Genomic DNA, 19541 nt, shown 5'->3' with positions numbered 1-19541 from the left:
AGGGACTACAGTGCCTTTGCAAAAGTATTCATCCCCCTTGGCGTTTTTCCTATTTTGTTGCATTACAACCTGTAATTTAAATGGATTGTATTTAATGGACAAATGGATAAATAAATATTAAAATACAAATACATTTTAAAACGGTGAAAGTGGTGCGTGCATATGTATTCACCCCCTTTGCTATGAATCCCCTAAATAAAATCTGGTGCAACCAATTACCTTCAAAGTCACAAAATGAGTTAAATAAAGTCCACCTGTGTGCAATCTAAGTGTCACATGATCTCAGTATATATACACCTGTTCTGAAAGGCCCCAGAGTCTGCAACACCACAATGCAAGGAGCACCACCAAGCAAGCGGCACCATGAAGATCAAGGAGCCCTCCAAACAGGTCAGGGACAAAGTTGTGGAGAAGTACAGATCAGGGTTGAGTTATTTAAACATATCCTAAACTTTGAACATCCCACAGAGTGCCATTACATTCATTATTTTTAAAAATGGAAAGAATATGGCACCACAACAAACCTGCCAAGAGAGGAGTGCCCACCAAAACTCACAGACCAGTCAAGGAGGGCATTAATCAGAGAGGCAACAAAGAGACCAAAGATAACCCTGAAGGAGCTGCAAAGCTCCACAGTGGAGATTGGAGTATCTGTCCATAAGACCACTTTAAGCCGTACACTCCACAGACCTGGGCTTTACAGAAGTGTGGGTGGCCAGAAAAAAGCCTTTGGTTAAAGAAAAAATAAGCAAACACGTTTGGTGTTCACCAAAAGGCACGTGGGAGACTCCCCAAAGATATGGAAGAAGGTACTCTGGTCAGATGAGACTAAAATTGAGCTGTTTAGCCATCAAGGAAAACACTCTGTCTGGCGCAAACCCAACACCTGTCATGACCCCGATAACACCATCTCCACAGTGAAGCATGGTGGTAGCAGCATCATTTTTTTTCCATCGGCAGGGACTGGGATACTGGTCAGAATTTAAGTAATTATGGAAGGCGCTAATTACAGGGAAATTCTTGAGGGAAACCTGTTTCAGTCTTCCAGAGATTTGAGACCGGGACGGAGGTTCACCTTCCAGCACAACAATGAACCTAAGTATACTGCCAAAGCAACACTTGAGTGGTTAAAATGTCTTGGAATGGCCTGGTCAAAGCCCAGACCTCAATCCAATTGAGAATATGTGGTATGCCATAAAGATTTCTGTACACCAGCGGAACCCATCCAACTTGAAGGAGCTGGAGCAGTTTTGCCTTGAAGAATGGGCAAAAATCCTAGTGCCTAGATGTGCCAAGCTTAAAGAGACATACCCCAAGAGACTTGCAGCTGTAATTGCTGCAAAAGGTGGCTCTACAAAGTATTGACTTTGGGGGGGGGGGGTGAATAGTTATGTATGCTCAAGTTGATTTTTTTTTGTCTTATTTCTTGTTTAACAAAAAATATTTTGCAATCTTCAAAGTGGTAGGCATGTTGTGTAAATCAAATGATACCAACCACCCCAAAATCAATTTTAATTCCAGGTTATAAGGCAACAAAATAGGAAAAATACCAAGGGGGGTGAATACTTTCTGCAAGCCACTGTACAAGCAGTGGTGGAAAAAGTACCCAATTGTCATACTTGAGTAAAAGTAAAGATACCTTAATAGAAAATGACTCATGTAAAAGTCACCCAGTAAAATAATAATTGAGTAAAAGTATTTGGTTTTAATTATAATTAAGTATCAAAAGTAAATGTAATTCCTAAAATATACTTAAGCAAACCAGACGGCACAAATTAGATTTTTTTTATTTACAGATAGCCAGGGGCACACAACACTGACATAATTGACTAAATAAGCATGTGTTTAGTCAGTCTGCCAGATCAGATGCAGTAGGGATGACCAAAGATTTTTGTGAATTAGACCATGTTTCTGTCCTGCTAAGCATTCAAAATGTAACGAGTATTTTTGGGTGTCAGGGAAAGTGTATGGAGTAGAAAGTACATTATTTTCTCTTGGAATGTAGTGAAGTAAAATATAAATAAAATATAAATACAAAAATATAAAATACAAATACCCAAAATAACTACTTAAGTAGTACTTACGTATTTTTACACTACTGAGTCATTTTTATTAGGATCCCCATTAGCTAGTGCCGTAAAGCTAGCTAATCTTCCTGTGGTCCAACACCAATTAACAAGACATTAAACAACCACAAATCAAGACTTCAAACATTCAACAAGTAGACAATACAGATCATTAAAATACCTGACAGGATGGAAGTACAAGCTGTTAGAACAGGGGGATGGTCTCGAAAGCAGCTCGCTACATAACAGGGATAGAAAGGTTATGGACCACAAATACAAAGGAATTATTGTCTTGAATTTCAGTGAACATTATTTTAATCCATGTAATATATTAACATTTGAAATAGTCAAACACCACTTTATTGTTAAAGGTGATATTGCAAATCTCTATCAAATTATTGTAAATATATTATTCAGGTTATAACACAAAACAAGGACACGCCAGTCACATTTCCTATATTGTTTATTGTCGTTTTTAAAGAACTAATCTGGTAGGGTGCACTAGGAAACATGCTCTAACAGAAAGCTCTAGAATAGCTCATAGCGTACTGTAGAACAGGTAGCAGCCAGGGCATTACTATACACATACAAGCAGTGATCATGAAGTTGTTTCATATACATCAGAACAGTTTTCACACGTCTTATTATCCCATACAGTAGATCAACTGATTGCATTGAGTGAAAAGATGTGTGTTGTCAACAAACACTGGGACACACACACTGGCTGCGGGTAGCCTGGCAGTACAGTACTGTAGAGGCCTTTAGAATTCAGGGTACATAGAGGGGTCAAGTTCACCACTGACTGTCAGAACAGGATAATAAGTGTTACATGTATTATATCGGTGTTCAGCCTGAATGACATAACTGTTGACAGTTTTCTACAGGTCCATTTGACTGGTAAACTTGACTGTACTGTGAGAACCTTCCCCACGTTCCTAACGATCGGTGTTGAGCGTTTAAGATGAGAAAAATATAGGATAAAATAGCCACGAGGGAAAACACTGATCGTCAACCCTTACATTGTTGTTAGGTTTTCAGGAACCAAACTAAATCAAGCAAACACATTTGTACAGGAGTGCATTAATAATACTTTAGTTAGTGGATAGGATTATGGTAACAACAATTTTCTGACTAAAGCACATGCAAAAAGGCTGCTAAATGGAAGCACTGCAGGCACATTTGTTTGGCATTGGCACAAAAAGGCAGAGGGAGAACTTCATATTACATAAAGAGTTGCATTTTATTGAACCTAAAGACGCTTAAAATATTCACTCAATTCCCTTCAAATTCATATAGACTGAAATCCTGACATAAGATGGCTGCCCATAAAACAAATACTGTTTATTAGTAAATCATCATTCATGTCAACAGGAATAGGTTATGTGCACCAGTCAGGACGTCGGCCCACAGCGTCAAGATGTCAAATCAACAGCTTCAGCTGATTGATAGCTCCTCCCATGTCAGTTTAATGACATCACACAGCACTTATGGTGATACCAGAAAAAATATGAAATACCTATAACATCCTGAGAACGTGTGATTTAAAACCATAGATGGTAAAAAAAAAAAACATTTTGAAAACAGTTCAGCGTTGAAGACGTTTCCACTTCAGTGTTAGTTTCGTCTCAAACCATCATTTTTTTCTATGCACAAAAAGACTGATTACAATTTAAGTGCCTTCAGAAAGTATTCACAACCATTGACTTTTTGCAAATGTTGTTGTTACAGCCTGAATTTAACATGGATTAAATGTTGATTTTGTGTCACTGATCTACACACACTACACCATAATGTCAAAGTGGAATTGTGTTTTTAGAAATGTTTATAAATATATGAAAAACTGAAATGTTTGAGTCAATAAGTATTCAACCCCTTTGTTATGGCAAGCCTAAATAAGTTCAGGAGTAAACATTTGCTTAGTCACAATAAGTTGCATGGACTCACTCTGTGTGCAATAATAGTGTTTAACATGATTTTTGAATGACTACCCCATCTCTGTACCTCACACATACAGATAATTGTAAGATCCCTCAGTCGAGCAGTGAATTTCAAACACAGATTCAAGACCAGGCAGGTTTTCCAATGCCTCACAAAGAAGGGCAACTATTGGTAAAAATAAATTAAATGCAGACATTGAATATCCCTTTGAGCATGGCGAAGTTATTAATAATTACACTTTGGATGGTGTATCAATAGACCCAGTCACTACAAAGATACATGCGTCCTTCCTAACTCAGTTGACTGAGAGGAAGGAAACCACTCAGGGATTTCACCATGAAGCCAACACAATTACGGAGTACCACTCTTCATATTTTCAAGCATTGTGGTGGCTGTATCATGTTATGGGTATGCTTGTCATCGGCAAGGACTAGGGAGTTTTTCAGGATAAAAAAAAAGGAACAGAGCACAGGCAAAATCCTATAGGAAAACCTGGTTCAGTCTGCTTTCAAACAGACACTGGAAGACAAATCCACCTTTCAGCAGGACAATAACCTAAAACGCAAGGCCAAATATACACTTACCTAGACAACATTGAGCTTGACAATTTTAAAATGAATAATGGGCAAATATTGTACAATCAGGTTTGTAAAGCATGTACAGACTTACCCAGAAAAACACAGCTGTAATGTATTGACTCAGGGTTGAATACTTATCTAATAAATATATTTTTATTATTTTACTTTGAGAGTATTTTGTGATCATTGACGGTTAAATACATCTGAAACCCACTTTGTAGCGTATCAAATCTGGAAAAAGTCAAGGGGTGTGAGTACTGTCTGAAGGCACTGTACATAGCCGTTATTGGGTTAAATGTAAGTAAGTGTACATATTGTCTTATGCAAGTTTTTCTTAGAGAATACCAGGGAATGAAATTCATTAATTTAATGACAAACATTTGATTCAACTCAGTCTTACTGTATCCCTAATCACAGAAATGAGATAATACTCCCATTTTGCTCTCTGACACACATTATTCAATAAATACTTCATGCATGGAAGACCTAGCCGGCCTCTTAAAATTGATTTAACTGTGATATTTCTAACATTTCTCTCAATATTCACATAACTTATATTTTAAAAGTCAGTTGGACTCAATAAGTACACTAGAATACTTCAATCTCTTCAATATTTACTTTCTTTATAGGAAACCTTGAATGGACCTTGGATTTCATCTCATCTTATTAAACAAGCCAGGGTGTAACTCAAAATGGCATCAAGAAAAACAGTTGATGGGGGGGAACCCAAATAAAATCCCTTTAGGATAAATAAAATCCCAAATAAAATCACTTTTGTAGATAAACTTTGTCTAAAGTTCGAGGTGGACAAATATTTGTGAGGGGTAAAAAAAAAAGTGACATGCTCAGAGCTGAAACTAAACAGAGTCTACGAGTCGGAGGCCGCTATGTACCCCACAACCCCCACCCCATCTACAGAACAATCTGTAGTAGAAGGGTAATCAAAGAAAATCCATTGACTGACAGCATGGCCTTATCATGTTTCTGACTGACACACTATCTGTCTGTGTCCATAGAGCTCAGTGTCCAAGCTGCAAACCGTACATTTAAAAAATGTAGTATCACAGATTATAGTGCTGTGACATTAGCTGTACTAACCTAATTCAGTTGATTGATAAATTAAATTATCGTTAAACATTCACCCTTTTAATAATAAGCGAAAAACACTAGCTTACACTGTGTAATAACGTTCAAATAAGTGAGCGGAATAAATAACTGAAACCTGTGGTTAAATTATAACCAGAAGAAAAGATTATTGTGAGTAGTGTACGACCCTGTTTCTAACATTCATGAAGTCACTTATTGAATTGAGATCCTGGTATTGCCATTGAAACGCCTCTGACAGTGATGTGTTTTTCCACTTCAAGTGAATGTATGAGAATCTCCATTGCGAGAGGAATCCACATCTCTCTCTCACACACGGTAATAGCTGTGGGTACAACTGTGTGCCTTCTGTCAGTTTGATCCTCCTTTCTGTCTTCCTCCTTTGTTCTTCCTGCTAGCTCAGTCTGTTTGGTTAACTTCTAGGGGTGTAATGGTTCACCAAATCCACGGTTCGGTATGTATTGCGGTTTTGGGGTCACGGTTTGGTTTCGGTACAGCAGGAAAATTAAGTTTTCACACTGATGCTGCATTTGTAACCATGTGGGAGGTGGGAATTTACCAGTTGTGAAGTCATACATTTAGTCCCAGATGCACACTTGTGATTTCTCATAAAGGGTGAGTGTCTCACACTCCGGGGTAAGGTGATGGGATGTCACTTTTAAGTAATCGCAACACAGGGTGCATTGGCCAATTCCTAGAAAACGGTGGCTTGCTTATATAGAGCGGGTATAACCTGGCATGGGTGCAAGAGGGAAGTTCACAACGTGGATCGAGCATTTTTACAAGGTGCTGGAATTCCCTATTCTCAACCACTGAGAACGGGCGCGGCTTTAAACCAAAGACTGTAAAAAATATAAACACAGCCTACCGATTGCTCGTGTCATTTTTGGCCGGTCAGAACCAGTTCCCAAGGGCTGCTTGAATGCAGAGGAGAGGTGATTTTGGGTTGTTTCTTTCCGTTTCTGTCTTGTGACGTCGACATAAACGTGTCAACATATTTGAGGTGTTGGCAGCTGGATAGCCTATTCTCGTTGAATTGTGGCGACATACTGTTAACGTCTTATCCACAACTCTCTGTCCATCACCAATGTGATTTACTGGGAAGCCAAAACATTCCCAAACTGGAGATTTAAACGATGAGGATCCTCCTGGTTTATCCACCCCACCACTCGCCATCGTACAGAACTAGTTCCTGGATGCGCCTCACAAAAGGACAGTTTGAAATGTGCCAATTAAGATTTGAATTTAGATTACAATGTGCATATAGGCTCTAGTTGTTTTAACAGAATAGCCCTAAAAAAAAAACTAATTCAGCTCAAATTCACTCGAGGCACCGGCCTACAACGCAGCGTAGGCATAGCCTATAGGCCTTTTATTTTGTATATATTTTATTAAATGTATTCATTCTAGTTGAGTGCAGACTTAAACGAGGCCCCCTACCGAACGGTTCGGTACGAACACCTGTACCGTTACACCCCTATTGACTTCTCCTCTCATACTTCCCCAGCTTCTTGGGATCCTTGCTGGGCATGCACCAGTCATCTGCCTCGTTGCTCGTCTGGTAATGCCTTATGGCTGACTGGTTGTAAACAGGAAGTCTTTCCACAGAATCAGAGGACAAGGCCTGTTAACGAAGCACAGAGTGGAGTGGTAGGTTAGATGTCATCTTGGTTAACTCAAAACTAAAATCTCACGGAATTTGGTGAGCTAGGCGATTTAGTTCTGGGTCCATCCGTGTTAGAAATTGGGAGTTCTGATTTGCGAAGTCTCCACCCTCGCAAAAGAGAACTCTCAGCCAAAGTCCTCCCCCCTTCCACTAATTTCAACACGTGAAAAGCAGTCCGTCTTAGCAAGCCTTCGCCAAATCCTGATACGTCCAAATAACCAGTGACGAAAACCCAAACACCGGAAATACTGCTGCTCATTATCCTACACATTCCCTCCTGCTGCAACAGATTCTGAGGATTATGAGGGCAAGGCTCTACTTATATCACATGCTGGTCGCGTTAGTCTTCCACCATTCAGAGAATGAACCTTTACATACTTATTTCAGACATTGAAAAATGTTGTATAGAGCAGGGATAACTAACTTTATTCAGCCGTGGGACCATTTTTCCGTGAGCGGATGGTCGGGGGGCCGGAACACAATTACAAATCATTTGTAGACTCAATTTGACCACAAGAAGGCCAAACAGATATTTGACAAAAACATGATAATTTCAAACATTTCTTACATTTGTATACGATCACGTATCTCTCTACTAGGCTTGGGAATACTTGGGTACAGTTTTTCAAAATAAAATAACTGCCGTTTTTACAGTCTTATGTCCAACAACGAAAATTGTACGTTTTCTGAGCAAAAATAAATACAAATTGAGGGCCAAAATGGGGGAACCCTGGTTTAGAGGTTCAATTATCTAGAATAAGACAACTGTTGAAGTAACACATTCCATTCGTAGAAGTGTTACCTTCAGGTAGATGACAGCTGACGTCCCATATCCCTCCATGGAGTAGAGCTGCAGGTCTCCCTGGAAGTACTTGGCATAGAGACGGGAGATGGGAAGACCGTAGCCGAAACCAGCCTACAGAGAGCCAGGGACACAAAGGGTTAAACTCACTCTGAACTGACTGTCACAGTACTGTAGTAGACAAGCATTCAGTTACACTTTAAACCTTGGGCAACATATGACTGGTCCAGTTTGTAATTCTGCTCATTTACAACCGTGTTCGCTTGCAGTTTACACTTTAGTCAGTATAAAATGATCACGATTTACATTTGAGCTGAAATAAAATAAACAGGCTTGCATGCCTCTAACATGTGCTCAAACTGCAGTCATAGATCATGTCCTACCGAATGTTGTGCTCCAATGTATTAAATCTGACTTATTAACCTGACTGCCAGGAAAATCTTTAATGTTCAGTGGCACCAGGACAGGGTCTCACCAGTGGAGCGTTGCGTGAGTTGTCAATATCGACGGGGCTGGGGGCGGTGGAGTACATGTAGCTGAACAAACGCTCTATCTTCCTCAGGGGAACTCCTCCACCTCGATCTGATATCTAGAAACAACACCAACAACGTTACAGCTCTGTTCCACTCTCTGATCTTCCTGTTGTCTCCCCAAATATCATGGTATAGGACCTACAGAACAACCACGGGAGGAAATCTATGGTACTATGTATTCATACACATTAAACTGTACAGGCTTCTACATCCCATGGCATTATTTCCACACTACATCTGTGGAAGTGTGTTGGATGGGCATACACTACTTTTGAACAAATGTATATTGTTGGGGGCTCAGAGCTGAAGGTTTTCACTGTACTCAATTCAATGGCTTTATTAGCATGGGAAACATGGTAACATTGCCAACGCAACTGAAGTAGATAATAAACAAAGGTGGAAAAACAAAAATGAACAGTAAACTTTACACACAGACTTTCCAAAAGAATATAGACATTTCAAATGTAATGTCTATACTCTCTAATTACTCCGGTGACTATTAAACTTCTCATTTAAAAATAAGTCAATGTACTCCAATGAGCACAATGCATATCATTCATTGTAAGGGTGAATACTCTGAGCCTGTGTTTACCTTGATTGTCAGGTCTTCACTGCCTAGTGAGACTCGAACTTTGACCGGCGGGAGATGCAGGGCCATTTCATGAGTCTCCACTGTTGCTCTCATGGCGTTCTGGAAACAAAACAAACATTGCTTGAGGAAATGACAAAGTAATATAAATCAGATTGAGCTTAATGTAATTGAATCGTGTGTAGTAGTGTCTGCCGTAGTCACCCTCACACGTGTAATGAAATGTTTATACAGTCGAAGGTAAATGTTTGGTGTACCTTGAAGAGCTCAAACAGCATGTGGTAGAGATGGGAAGGCACATAGACAATACGAAGAGGCTGGTCAGGACCTTTGGCTGAGGAAACACTGAGGATTACTCCAAACCAAACATGACTGCAAATTTATTACATACACAACTGACGATATAAGTTACTAGAAACAAAAACAACTTGCCCTTCTTATTGCAAATGCACAACTGAACTCAATAGTCACTATGAAACACATAGTTTACTATTCTACCAACGTAATCACGTCCCCAGACACTTCTGATGGCCTATAGCCTGGGGATGAGGTTGCCACCAACTAAACCCATGAATAGACATCGTTTTGCCTTTTTAAGGCTTATGTAACAGGGTGACTGTTAAACAGCTGAATGTGGGTGAACGGAGGTTTGTTACTGAGAGTTCGACGGATCACTGAGAGAGGAGAAATATGCCCGGCGACAAGACTAAGCCTGTAGCAAGGGGCTTGTTGCTGTTCTGTTCCGCTGCTGATTGGGGAGATAAGAGGCTGATGGGTAACATTGGATAACATGGATAACATTTTTGATGACTCATTATGCCTGATGTGACTGTGCACACCCCCTGTAATGCATCAGACGTAGGCTAGACTGTGCAGCCCATTGATATTTTATGGCTGGCACATTTTGAAAGTTTGGGCACCAAATGATGTCTGGCTCTGTTCTTGTTTTAGCAATGATTATCATTTCCCTCTACCTACAATAAAATATGTATCAAAGTGGTGCTATTGTCCTGTTCATAAAACACACACTGAGTGTACAAAACATTAAAAACACCTGCTTTCTCCATGGCAAACTGACCAGGTGAAAGCTATGAAAGCTATCACATTCATCAGTTTCCCGTGTGTATCAAGAATAGTCCACCAAATTAAAAGACATCCTGCCAAATTATCACAACTATGCATTGGAGTCAACGTGAGCCAGCATCCCTGTGGAACGCTCTCAACACCTTGTAGAGTCCATGCCCCAACATATTGAGGCTGTTCTGGGGACAAAAGGGGTTGCAACTCAATAGTAGGAAGGTGTTCCTAATGTTTTGTACGCTCAGTGTATAACCTAGACCTGCACAGTTTTTAAACGTTTTTTAAAACTCAGGGCGATACACAGAAGTGAATATTTATACCTGTGTTAGTGAGATGTATGAAATAATGGTTCTCTCTAGACATGGCTCCTGACAACCCTAGCTGAGAGTAAACTGTCGTCGCACGCTGATCAACTAAAGCAACAGAGTTCATTGCTAAAAATGGTTCAGCTAAATATCTCCTAACACCACTCACACAAGCTAGCCACACACAAACACACACACTTTGCAAATTGCGCCCCCGAATTGAGTAGACCAGAGGAATTGAATGAGAGATCAAGAATACTCAACCCACAGGGCAGAGAAAGTCAAATCAAACCTGGCCAAACAACTCACAATGCAAATACAACCTCACAAATCGTTTCTGTAAACCTAATCTTCTCTAACAACCCCGGCCTAAAACTCACTTGCAAACCAAATGGTACTATTTGGAAATAGGAGAACAAAAAACGTCTTCAAGCTGCTCTGGTCCTTCTCCCTTCCCTTGGTGCAATGTTGTTTCAAACAGACTTGGCTCCAAATAGTATTTACAATCTTTCAAATACTTTGCGTGTTTGAAAAAGCTCATCAACAGTGTCAGTTGGGCCATGTTGCACTTCTGGGACTATTCTATTGGGTCAATTGAGCCAGGCCAGCTCAACCAAGCGCAGCTGAAATATTTGAAGGAAAACAAATACCTTCCAGAAGCCAGGTTTATAACCCTGTATAGAATGCGATTTACCGTTGACTTGTGTGATGTCAATCTCTGGCGAGGTCAGGTAGTACTGCTCACAGAGCATCTTGGAACTATCGAAGGCATCTGGGGATGAAACAGTCAAAACATAGACAAGGACTGTAGCACAGGAGGAAAATACTGACTTTCAATCTAGTTACAATAACAGCTAATGACCACTGATTAGCCGTTATGGTGATTAGTTGTTATTCTGACTTCTAAACCTGAAATATTGTTAATTATCAGGTATCCTACAGAAATGAGAAGGGCCACAGTCTGATTTATACACCAGAAGTTAATGGTTATCTGTATGAACAATGTATAGGGTGGGGTCAATTAAGGCTGGATATGAACCAGAGGAATGCACTGAGTAAAGGAAAGGCAATCAATCGCATGGTTACAGTCACTGATAAGGTTGGAGATCTGTGGATTAGTGAGGAATGGGTGCTAATGTCAGATTAAGGGAGAAGGAACAGTTTATTACCCACATCACTTAACTTCCTGACAATAAAGATGTTTTAGAGGGAAGGAGGAGACTTCACCTAAATTGGGGTATATCTACTTGTGCTGGTGGGAACATGTTTTTATCTGTTCTGCTGTCTGACCCTTTGAGTGAATGAACTTGGTTTAACACCACTGACTTTCAATCTAGTCACCATAACAGCTAATGTACAGTGACTACAGAGAGTAGATCAACTAAAACTACACAGAGCCATGTTGAAATAGGTGGGTGAAGAACAGTCTGCCTCTGTTTAAAAGGCATTACGATTACACATCATTTAGTTCTATTCTTATTATGAGAATAAATGTGAAACTGTGCAGATCAAGGAGAAAAGGACATACCTACTGTGGCAGTGAAAAGGGTTAAATAATGATACTGCACCTGTAAATCATAAGTGTGTGTGCGTGTCTCGCCCTCTGTGTGTGCGGGTCTCGGCCTCTGTGTGTGCGGGTCTCGGCCTCTGTGTGTGCGGGTCTCGGCCTCTGTGTGTGCGGGTCTCGGCCTCTGTGTGTGCGGGTCTCGGCCTCTGTGTGTGCGGGTCTCGGCCTCTGTGTGTGCGGGTCTCGGCCTCTGTGTGTGCGGGTCTCGGCCTCTGTGTGTAGCTGATGAGGGACAGCACCTTTTACCACCTCTGTCACGTCACAGTCGGGGTCGATGGTGCCAATGTGCTTGGGATGGGCAGGGTTGGCACTTCCATCAAAGATGAGAGCTGAAGAGGTACATAACAACAACAAATTCAGATTCATTGGGTAACTACACTTGCATGCTGCATGTATTTTGTGTACGCAGCCCTATTGTGACTCGTGCTGCTTCAGGAGCATGGTGATGTACAGTCGTGGCCAAAAGTTTTGAGAATGACACAAATATTAATATTCACAAAGTCTGCTGCCTCAGTGTCTTTAGATTGTCAGTTACTATTGAATACTGAAGTATAATTACAAGCATTTCATAAGTGTCAAAGGCTTTTATTGACAATTACATTAGGGTTGATGCAAAGAGTCAATATTTGCAGTGTTGACCCTTCTTTTTCAAGACCTCTGCAATCCGCCCTGTCATGCTGTCAATTAACTTCTGGGCCACATCCTGACTGATGGCAGCCCATTCTTGCATAATCAATGCTTGGAGTTTGTCAGAATTTGTGGGTTTTTGTTTGTCCACCCCCCTATTGAGGATTGACCACAAGTTCTCAATGGGATTAAGGTCTGGGGAGTTTCCTGGCCATGGACCCAAAATATCGATGTTTTGTTCCCCGAGCCACTTAGTTATCACTTTTGCCTTATGGCAAGGTGCTCCATCATGCTGGAAAATGCATTTTTCATCACCAAACTGTTCCTGGATGGTTGGGAGAAGTTTCTCTCGGAGGATGTGTTGGTACCATTCTTTATTCATGGCTGTGTTCGTAGGCAAAATTGTGAGTGAGCCCACTCCCTTGGCTGAGAAGCAACCCCACACATGAATGGTCTTAGGATGCTTTACTGTTGGCATGACCCAGGGCTGATGGTAGCGCTCACCTTGTCTTCTCCGGACAAGCTTCTTTCCGGATGCCCCAAACAATCGGAAAGGGGATTCATCAGAGAAAATGACTTTACCACAGTCCTCAGCAGTCCAATCCCTGTACCTTTTGCAGAATATCAGTTTGTCCCTGATGTTTTTCCTGGAGAAAAGTGGCTTCTTTGCTGTCCTTCTTGACACCAGACCATCCTCCAAAAGTCTTTGCCTCACTGTGCGTGTAGATGCACTAACACCTGCCTGCTGTCATTCCTGAGCAAGCTCGGTAGTGGTGCCCCGATCCCGCAGCTGAATCAACTTTAGGAGATGGTCCTGGCGCTTGCTGGACTTTCTTTGGCGCCCTGAAGCCTTCTTCACAACAATTGAACCGCTCTCCTTGAAGTTCTTGATGATCCGATAAATGGTTGATTTAGGTGCAATCTTACTGGCAGCAATATCCTTGCCTGTGAAGCCCTTTTTGTGCAAAGCATTGATGACGGCATGTTTTTCCGTGCAGATAACCATGACTGACAGAGGAAGAACAATGATTCCAAGCACCACCCTCCTTTTGAAGCTTCCAGTCTGTTATTCAAACTCAATCAGCATGACAGAGTGATCTCCAGCCTTGTCCTCGTCAACACTCACACCTGTGTTAACAAGAGAATCACTGACATGATGTCAACTGGTCCATTGGTGGCAGGGCTGAAATGCAGTGGAAATGTTTTTTGGGGGGATTCAGTTCATTTGCATGGCAAAGAGGGACTTTGCAATTAATTGCAATTCATCTGATCACTCTTCTTAACATTCTGAAGTATATGCAAATTGCCATCATACAAACTGAGGCAGCAGACTTTGAAAATTAATATGTGTCATTCTCAACTTTTGGCCACGACAGTAGTATAGTATATATGTAGTATAGTTACTGACAGTGCTGGTTCATGAGCATGCGGGTGGAGATGCGGCTCATGTAGAAGCGATCCAGGAAGTATTGGATGTTCTGATTGGTCACGGGGTCAGAGCCAAAAGCCTCCTTGTACTCCACTACGCCCTGGGCCATGGTGGGGACCACATTGTTGTGACGGTTCCTGACGTTCACCAGCGTCTCAGTGAACCTGAGGAGAGAGGGAAAAGGCTGGGTCGAAAGTTTACAATTCCACACATTCTATTCCAATAGTCTGCAATCCTAATTTTCCCTCTGGGTATAAATAAAGTAGCTATAGTCATTAACTCACTAACATCTGCAAGGTTGCTACCAGCTCAAAATATGATTGATCTAATTCCGCAGCAGCAGAGGTATGGTGGATGTGGTAATCCATCATATCCCCTTCCATTTCAGATCAAGATTAAAACCATAATCTATTATTCAGTTAGAAGAGGTAGCTATTATTAGGCAGAGATTAGAGAAATGTTATCTTTCCTTACCTGAATTAACTATGACTCACTTTGGAGAGTCCATCTAATGAGATGTAGGCCTATCTGCTGGATATGACTGTGTAATTGACTTACTTCTTTAGGATCATTTTATTATCAGGATCTTTCTCCAGGAAGCCCACAAGCTCCATCAGACTTGTTGCATACCTGTAGGAATAGATCACAGAAGACAGGCTAGTTTACACAGGGAAACAATACTACTACTTTAAACTACATTTATAAAGGCCTTGTTGGGCATTCATAAAGAGTATTCTTAGGCTTTACAGAGCATTCATAAAGAGTATTCTTAGGCTTTACAGAGCATTCATAAAGAGTATTTATAAGCAAAATGCTTGGGAGTGTAGCACGAAATTTGCTTATGAATTACATAGGCATAATGAAAGGTTTATGAGTGCTTCTTTAAACCTTTATATCAGTCCCATGGTGAAAGAAACTAAAGGTATGTGTAGAAACCAGGGCAAAGATCACTTCTTTCCTTTAGCAAATCACTTTTGACTCATGGAGTTCCACCTTTAAAAATCTCAGACTTCTATTTTGGAACGGACTCAGACTCTCGTGGTGATCATGAAAACCACATGGGGGTATTTATACATGCTACAATAACTAGGGCTACTTGTGGCTGGAGATAGGCCTATTATGCATCCCAAATGGCAACCTATTCCCTATATAGTGCACTACTTTTGACCAGAGCCCTATGAGCCCTGGGGAATAGAGTGCCGTTTGGGCAGTTATGTTCCTTCTGATGTTGAAACATTCCTCACCATTTTCAACCTCTCAAAACGTGAATATTCTCTGTACAGCACACAGTAAACACTTCTGACCTAGTGGAAGCGGACCTAACACGTTAACACTAAGCATTTCAGTAGCTTACTTATTAGCCTACTAGCTTGTTCAGAGGAGTCACTATTATGGCCTAGTTAAGAGGCTGTAGGCTAAATTGTCCCGACTTCAGTGACGTGCAGATTGAGTCTGGAAGCTAGGTGAGAGATCAGTGGCTGACTGTTTTCAAACCCTCTTTGTCCTCCAACTGACCTTGAACCCTCCCACTTTACTAACACAGCTGCTGCATAAGCTACATAATAGATACAACTAGGCTAACTAGCTTGAATTACAAAGTTTAACTGTAACGTTTGTTGTTGCCCTCAGGCCACTACTCTACCACTAGCCAAGTCAAATAAATGGTGCCAAATCAATATTGTGGATGGAAAAACCCCACGGCCCAAAGTGGAACATAACCCCTAATAGAGTAGCGATGACGCAGATGCTAACTTTAGACCAAGTTTAGAAATATATATCTGCCATATCATTACATTGATAATAAAGCTGGAACATAGAGTTCTGTACTGGCCACCTATCAGAGAGACACTGCTAGTTATTGGCCTAGTTCAGAGTTTCAACTGTGCTGTACTTTCCCTGACATTACACTCTAGATAGCTGATGGTGTTCCATAACTAGGAGATAGCCTAAACAATTCCTTCAGAGGCCTAGCACTCAGCAATCAACTCCATTTATTTTTGGGAAAGTATTCCGTTTCAATAAGAGAACATATTCGCAAGTACCCATTTCAACTGACAAAATATCTCTGACTATCACTAATAAAGACTTGATGCACATTGTAGTCCTCCATTTTTCTAGGCTACACTTCTGATGATCGTCAAACAACGTCGCGCACGGCCCCTGTTCCACTGAGGATACATGGTGTTTATATCATTTTAAAAACATTACATTCATAACAGATTTCACAACACATTAAATGTGTGCCCTCAGGCCACTACATCTACAACACAAAATCCATTTGTATGAGTGTGTAGAGTGAGTATGTTATTGTGTGTGTGTAAGCATGTGTCTGTGTACACCTGTGCAGCCTGCCTGACAGACAGAGATATGAGACGGAGGCGGCAGGGTACGCCTGCATCTCATCCCTAGAAATGACATGTACCACTCCGTTTAAGGGACGTGGTGCTTTGATTTGAGACCCCCATAACTCTCTCATCCCCCATACCCCTCACTAGGGCAGAGTAGTTCAGTAAAATAGTCTATGCACTGTTATGGTTGCCAGGATAATAACATCCTATTGGCTCTGTCAGGATAGGCAATATCACCTACAGTAAATGGCTCTTCAAGATAAGACATTTTACAACTGCTGATGTAAAAAGGGCTTTATAAAATACATGTGATTGGTTTGATCATACACGTTTCGCCGAGAGCAGCGTACAAGTTCAATAATCATTTCTGATAACTATGAAGGAACAAACATACTGGAGCAGAGAGTTGGCGAAAAGGTACAAACAGATCTTTATGTTTTAATCCCAACAGGAGGCCTTTTGCCTCTTGCCAGGCAGTCATTGTAAATAAGAATTTGTTCTTAATTGATTTGCCTGGTAAAATAAATGGATGGAATAACTAAGGGGAAAGATATACTCTGGGAGTGATCCAATTCTCCACATTCTATACAAACGGTCCTACTGAATGCATGAATCAGTGTAATGTTTGCAGTTGGGTCAGCTCTCTTTAGGAGGAGCACACAGTACTCAGTAAAATATAAGGAGGGGTCAAGGAGGTCAAGAATATTTACGCTTTTGCTAGAAGACACCCTTCCAGGAACTAAGTTATTCTACTCCCAGTCCATTCAAGGGATGCTAAAATATCTGACCTGTGCCGTGACCCTACATCAGTGGTAAGGAAACTATTCCACACACACAGTTACACAATGAAATTAAGTAGTTTCTTCAGCCTGGAATGGGATTGGACTCATCTACATAGTACATACTCTACATCTCACTATGTACTATCCACACACACACTCATGCAGCTTGTGTAGGTGAGGTGTGTCTGCAGCCTGGAGGGGGATTGGCCAATATTCAGTGAAATTAGGGTCAAGGTTCATAATAGGTGATGTAGCCGCTGCTATAGTAAGGGGGTGCACAGATTCACTGAGATATAGAGATGTGTAAGCTACAGCTGTATTTACCAGCTCTGTAGCAGCTGTAGTGAGGGGGTGCTGAGAAGCTTGTCAGGGAGGAAGTCGATCTCCTTCATGATGTTGGCCAGCCGGACAGGAAGCTCCTGACGCAGGAACACAAAGGACGTCTTCTCACAGGCATTGGCTGAGCCTGCAGTCGCATGACACAGGAACACATCTGGGTTGTTCTCATTAGGGCGCACACCACAGCAAAACGTTTTACAATGGAAAACAAAAACGTTGTTTTCTCATTGGACCAGGTCAGGTAGTCCCTCCCTGTTTCAGTCTCAGGGATAAGCTACTGACTGGAAATCTCAAGACAGGGCGTCATACAGTACACACACTGCTGTGTAAATGTTTAAGACAATGTGAAGACATTGAACTGGTTTGTTTTGGCAGAAGGATTACGTCACGTTTTCACCTAAGAACAGGACCAAGTGCTATCTAGTAGAAAAGCATGATAGGGAGTAAGGTTTTAATTTCCCCCTTTCAGTGACTTGTTAGAACTGAATCTAACTAACAGTGGCCGTGAGTGTCACGAGGGATTTGATTCAATATCACAGTCTCTGCTTTACATTTGATGGATACCTTTGCTTGGTATCTATCGCATTATAATACGTTGCTTAGTCCTACAATGAGACATTGTTTCGTCTCGCAGCTAGCCGTAAACAATCTATTGTCAGGAGAGAGGCAATACAATGGGTGCCATCCCCATTGTTGTGAATGCAGCCATACCCCCCAATATCATGATACAATTGAATACAATGTTTGTCAACGCTTCAGCAGAGAGTGATCAGAGAGGACACCTACTGCAGTACTCTGGGAACACTGACAGCTGTCAGTTACTTAGCTACCCCACTTTCACAATGCAACCAGTGGCACTTGTTTTGCACGTAGCTGCTATGGACTCAGAATTAACGTTAGGCAAGCTACAATGTTGCACAGTGACGTCATTGTAACGTTTAGCTAGCCAGCTACATTTTTTAACAGTATTGTCATGTTTAGCTATGTTATTATGACAGGACAGGGATGAAAACTTACCAAAGTCTATGAATTGTTTCATTGACAGCGGCGAAGGCGAGAACTTGGAAAACCTATCCACGAGTGCTTGTTTCGGTATGGAGCTGTTCTTTAGCAAAAACTGCGTTAACTTCATAGTTGCAACAAATTAAAATTGAAGTCCCGAGACAGTCCGATTGTTGTCAGCCAGGATGCCCTTTCTCTTCACCAGCAGCACGCTCCAGTCTCTCAGACGCTAGCTAGCTGGCTAATGCTAGCCACCAAGGGCAATATCAATGCGTTAAATTGACATTGTTCAAAACAATTGTCAATGAAACACAGTCACATTCCTGAACAGTGCCGAATGTCTTTGCATCACCTAAACTTTTAACAAGCAACAATATTCCAGAATTCACGAATGCTCTTCACAAGACCGACCTCTGTGTTGAGTTGTTGTTGGTGAAGTTTGGATTTGATTGGCATTGGCGTTGACCAATGAAAGAACACTACGCTTTGGTTTTTGGGAAGGTGGTTGTTTAGAAAGAAAGAAACATGTGCAAACAAAACAATATACAAAGAAAATATTAATGATTGTATTATATAAAAAACAGGTTTTGTTGAGTTAAATAATACATGTAAATCTGAGAACCCAGATTACCAGTACACTTCTCTAAATGGCCTTTAGATGGCGACATTAACCGCTAATTCAAAGCGGCACATTGCTCTGGCAGGATGTGTAGGGAAAGAAGGTGGGATTTCCTCTAATATTCTGAAGGGGGAGATGCTGCATCATGGTATGCACTTGTTTTATAT

The 19541-nt window shown here is 41.2% G+C and overlaps 1 protein-coding gene across 1 annotated transcript; it reads right to left on the bottom strand.

Moving 5' to 3' along the window:
- Nucleotides 1-2511: 2511 nt before the first annotated feature.
- Nucleotides 2512-19193, bottom strand: pdk4 (pyruvate dehydrogenase kinase, isozyme 4). Its single transcript, XM_029648889.2, has 11 exons — nt 18771-19193; nt 17739-17880; nt 14843-14914; nt 14264-14448; nt 12468-12557; nt 11356-11433; nt 9534-9610; nt 9280-9378; nt 8630-8743; nt 8155-8268; nt 2512-7310 (listed from the first exon to the last, which is right to left on the bottom strand). Exons 1-11 carry the CDS (start codon nt 18883-18885, stop codon nt 7164-7166), a joined length of 1233 nt encoding a protein of 410 aa, XP_029504749.1. The 5' UTR covers nt 18886-19193; the 3' UTR covers nt 2512-7163.
- Between the last annotated feature and the right edge of the window lie 348 nt (nt 19194-19541).

The sequence above is a fragment of the Oncorhynchus nerka genome, linkage group LG4 (assembly GCF_034236695.1).
Source record: "Oncorhynchus nerka isolate Pitt River linkage group LG4, Oner_Uvic_2.0, whole genome shotgun sequence".
NCBI classification, from domain to species: domain Eukaryota; kingdom Metazoa; phylum Chordata; class Actinopteri; order Salmoniformes; family Salmonidae; genus Oncorhynchus; species Oncorhynchus nerka.
This window is presented reverse-complemented; position numbering and strand designations above follow the sequence as displayed.

What these genes read in the sequence shown, in the direction of transcription:
- pdk4 (XM_029648889.2), bottom strand. Translation starts at nt 18,885, where the DNA reads ATGAAGTTAACGCAGTTTTTGCTAAAGAACAGCTCCATACCGAAACAA. An exon ending in CATGCTCATGAACCAGCACT is followed by an intron (nt 12,558 to 14,263) that starts GTCAGTAACTAT and finishes GTACCTCTTCAG; the next exon opens with CTCTCATCTTTGATGGAAGT. An exon ending in CAGCTGTCATCTACCTGAAG is followed by an intron (nt 7,311 to 8,154) that starts GTAACACTTCTA and finishes CTTCGTTAACAG; the next exon opens with GCCTTGTCCTCTGATTCTGT.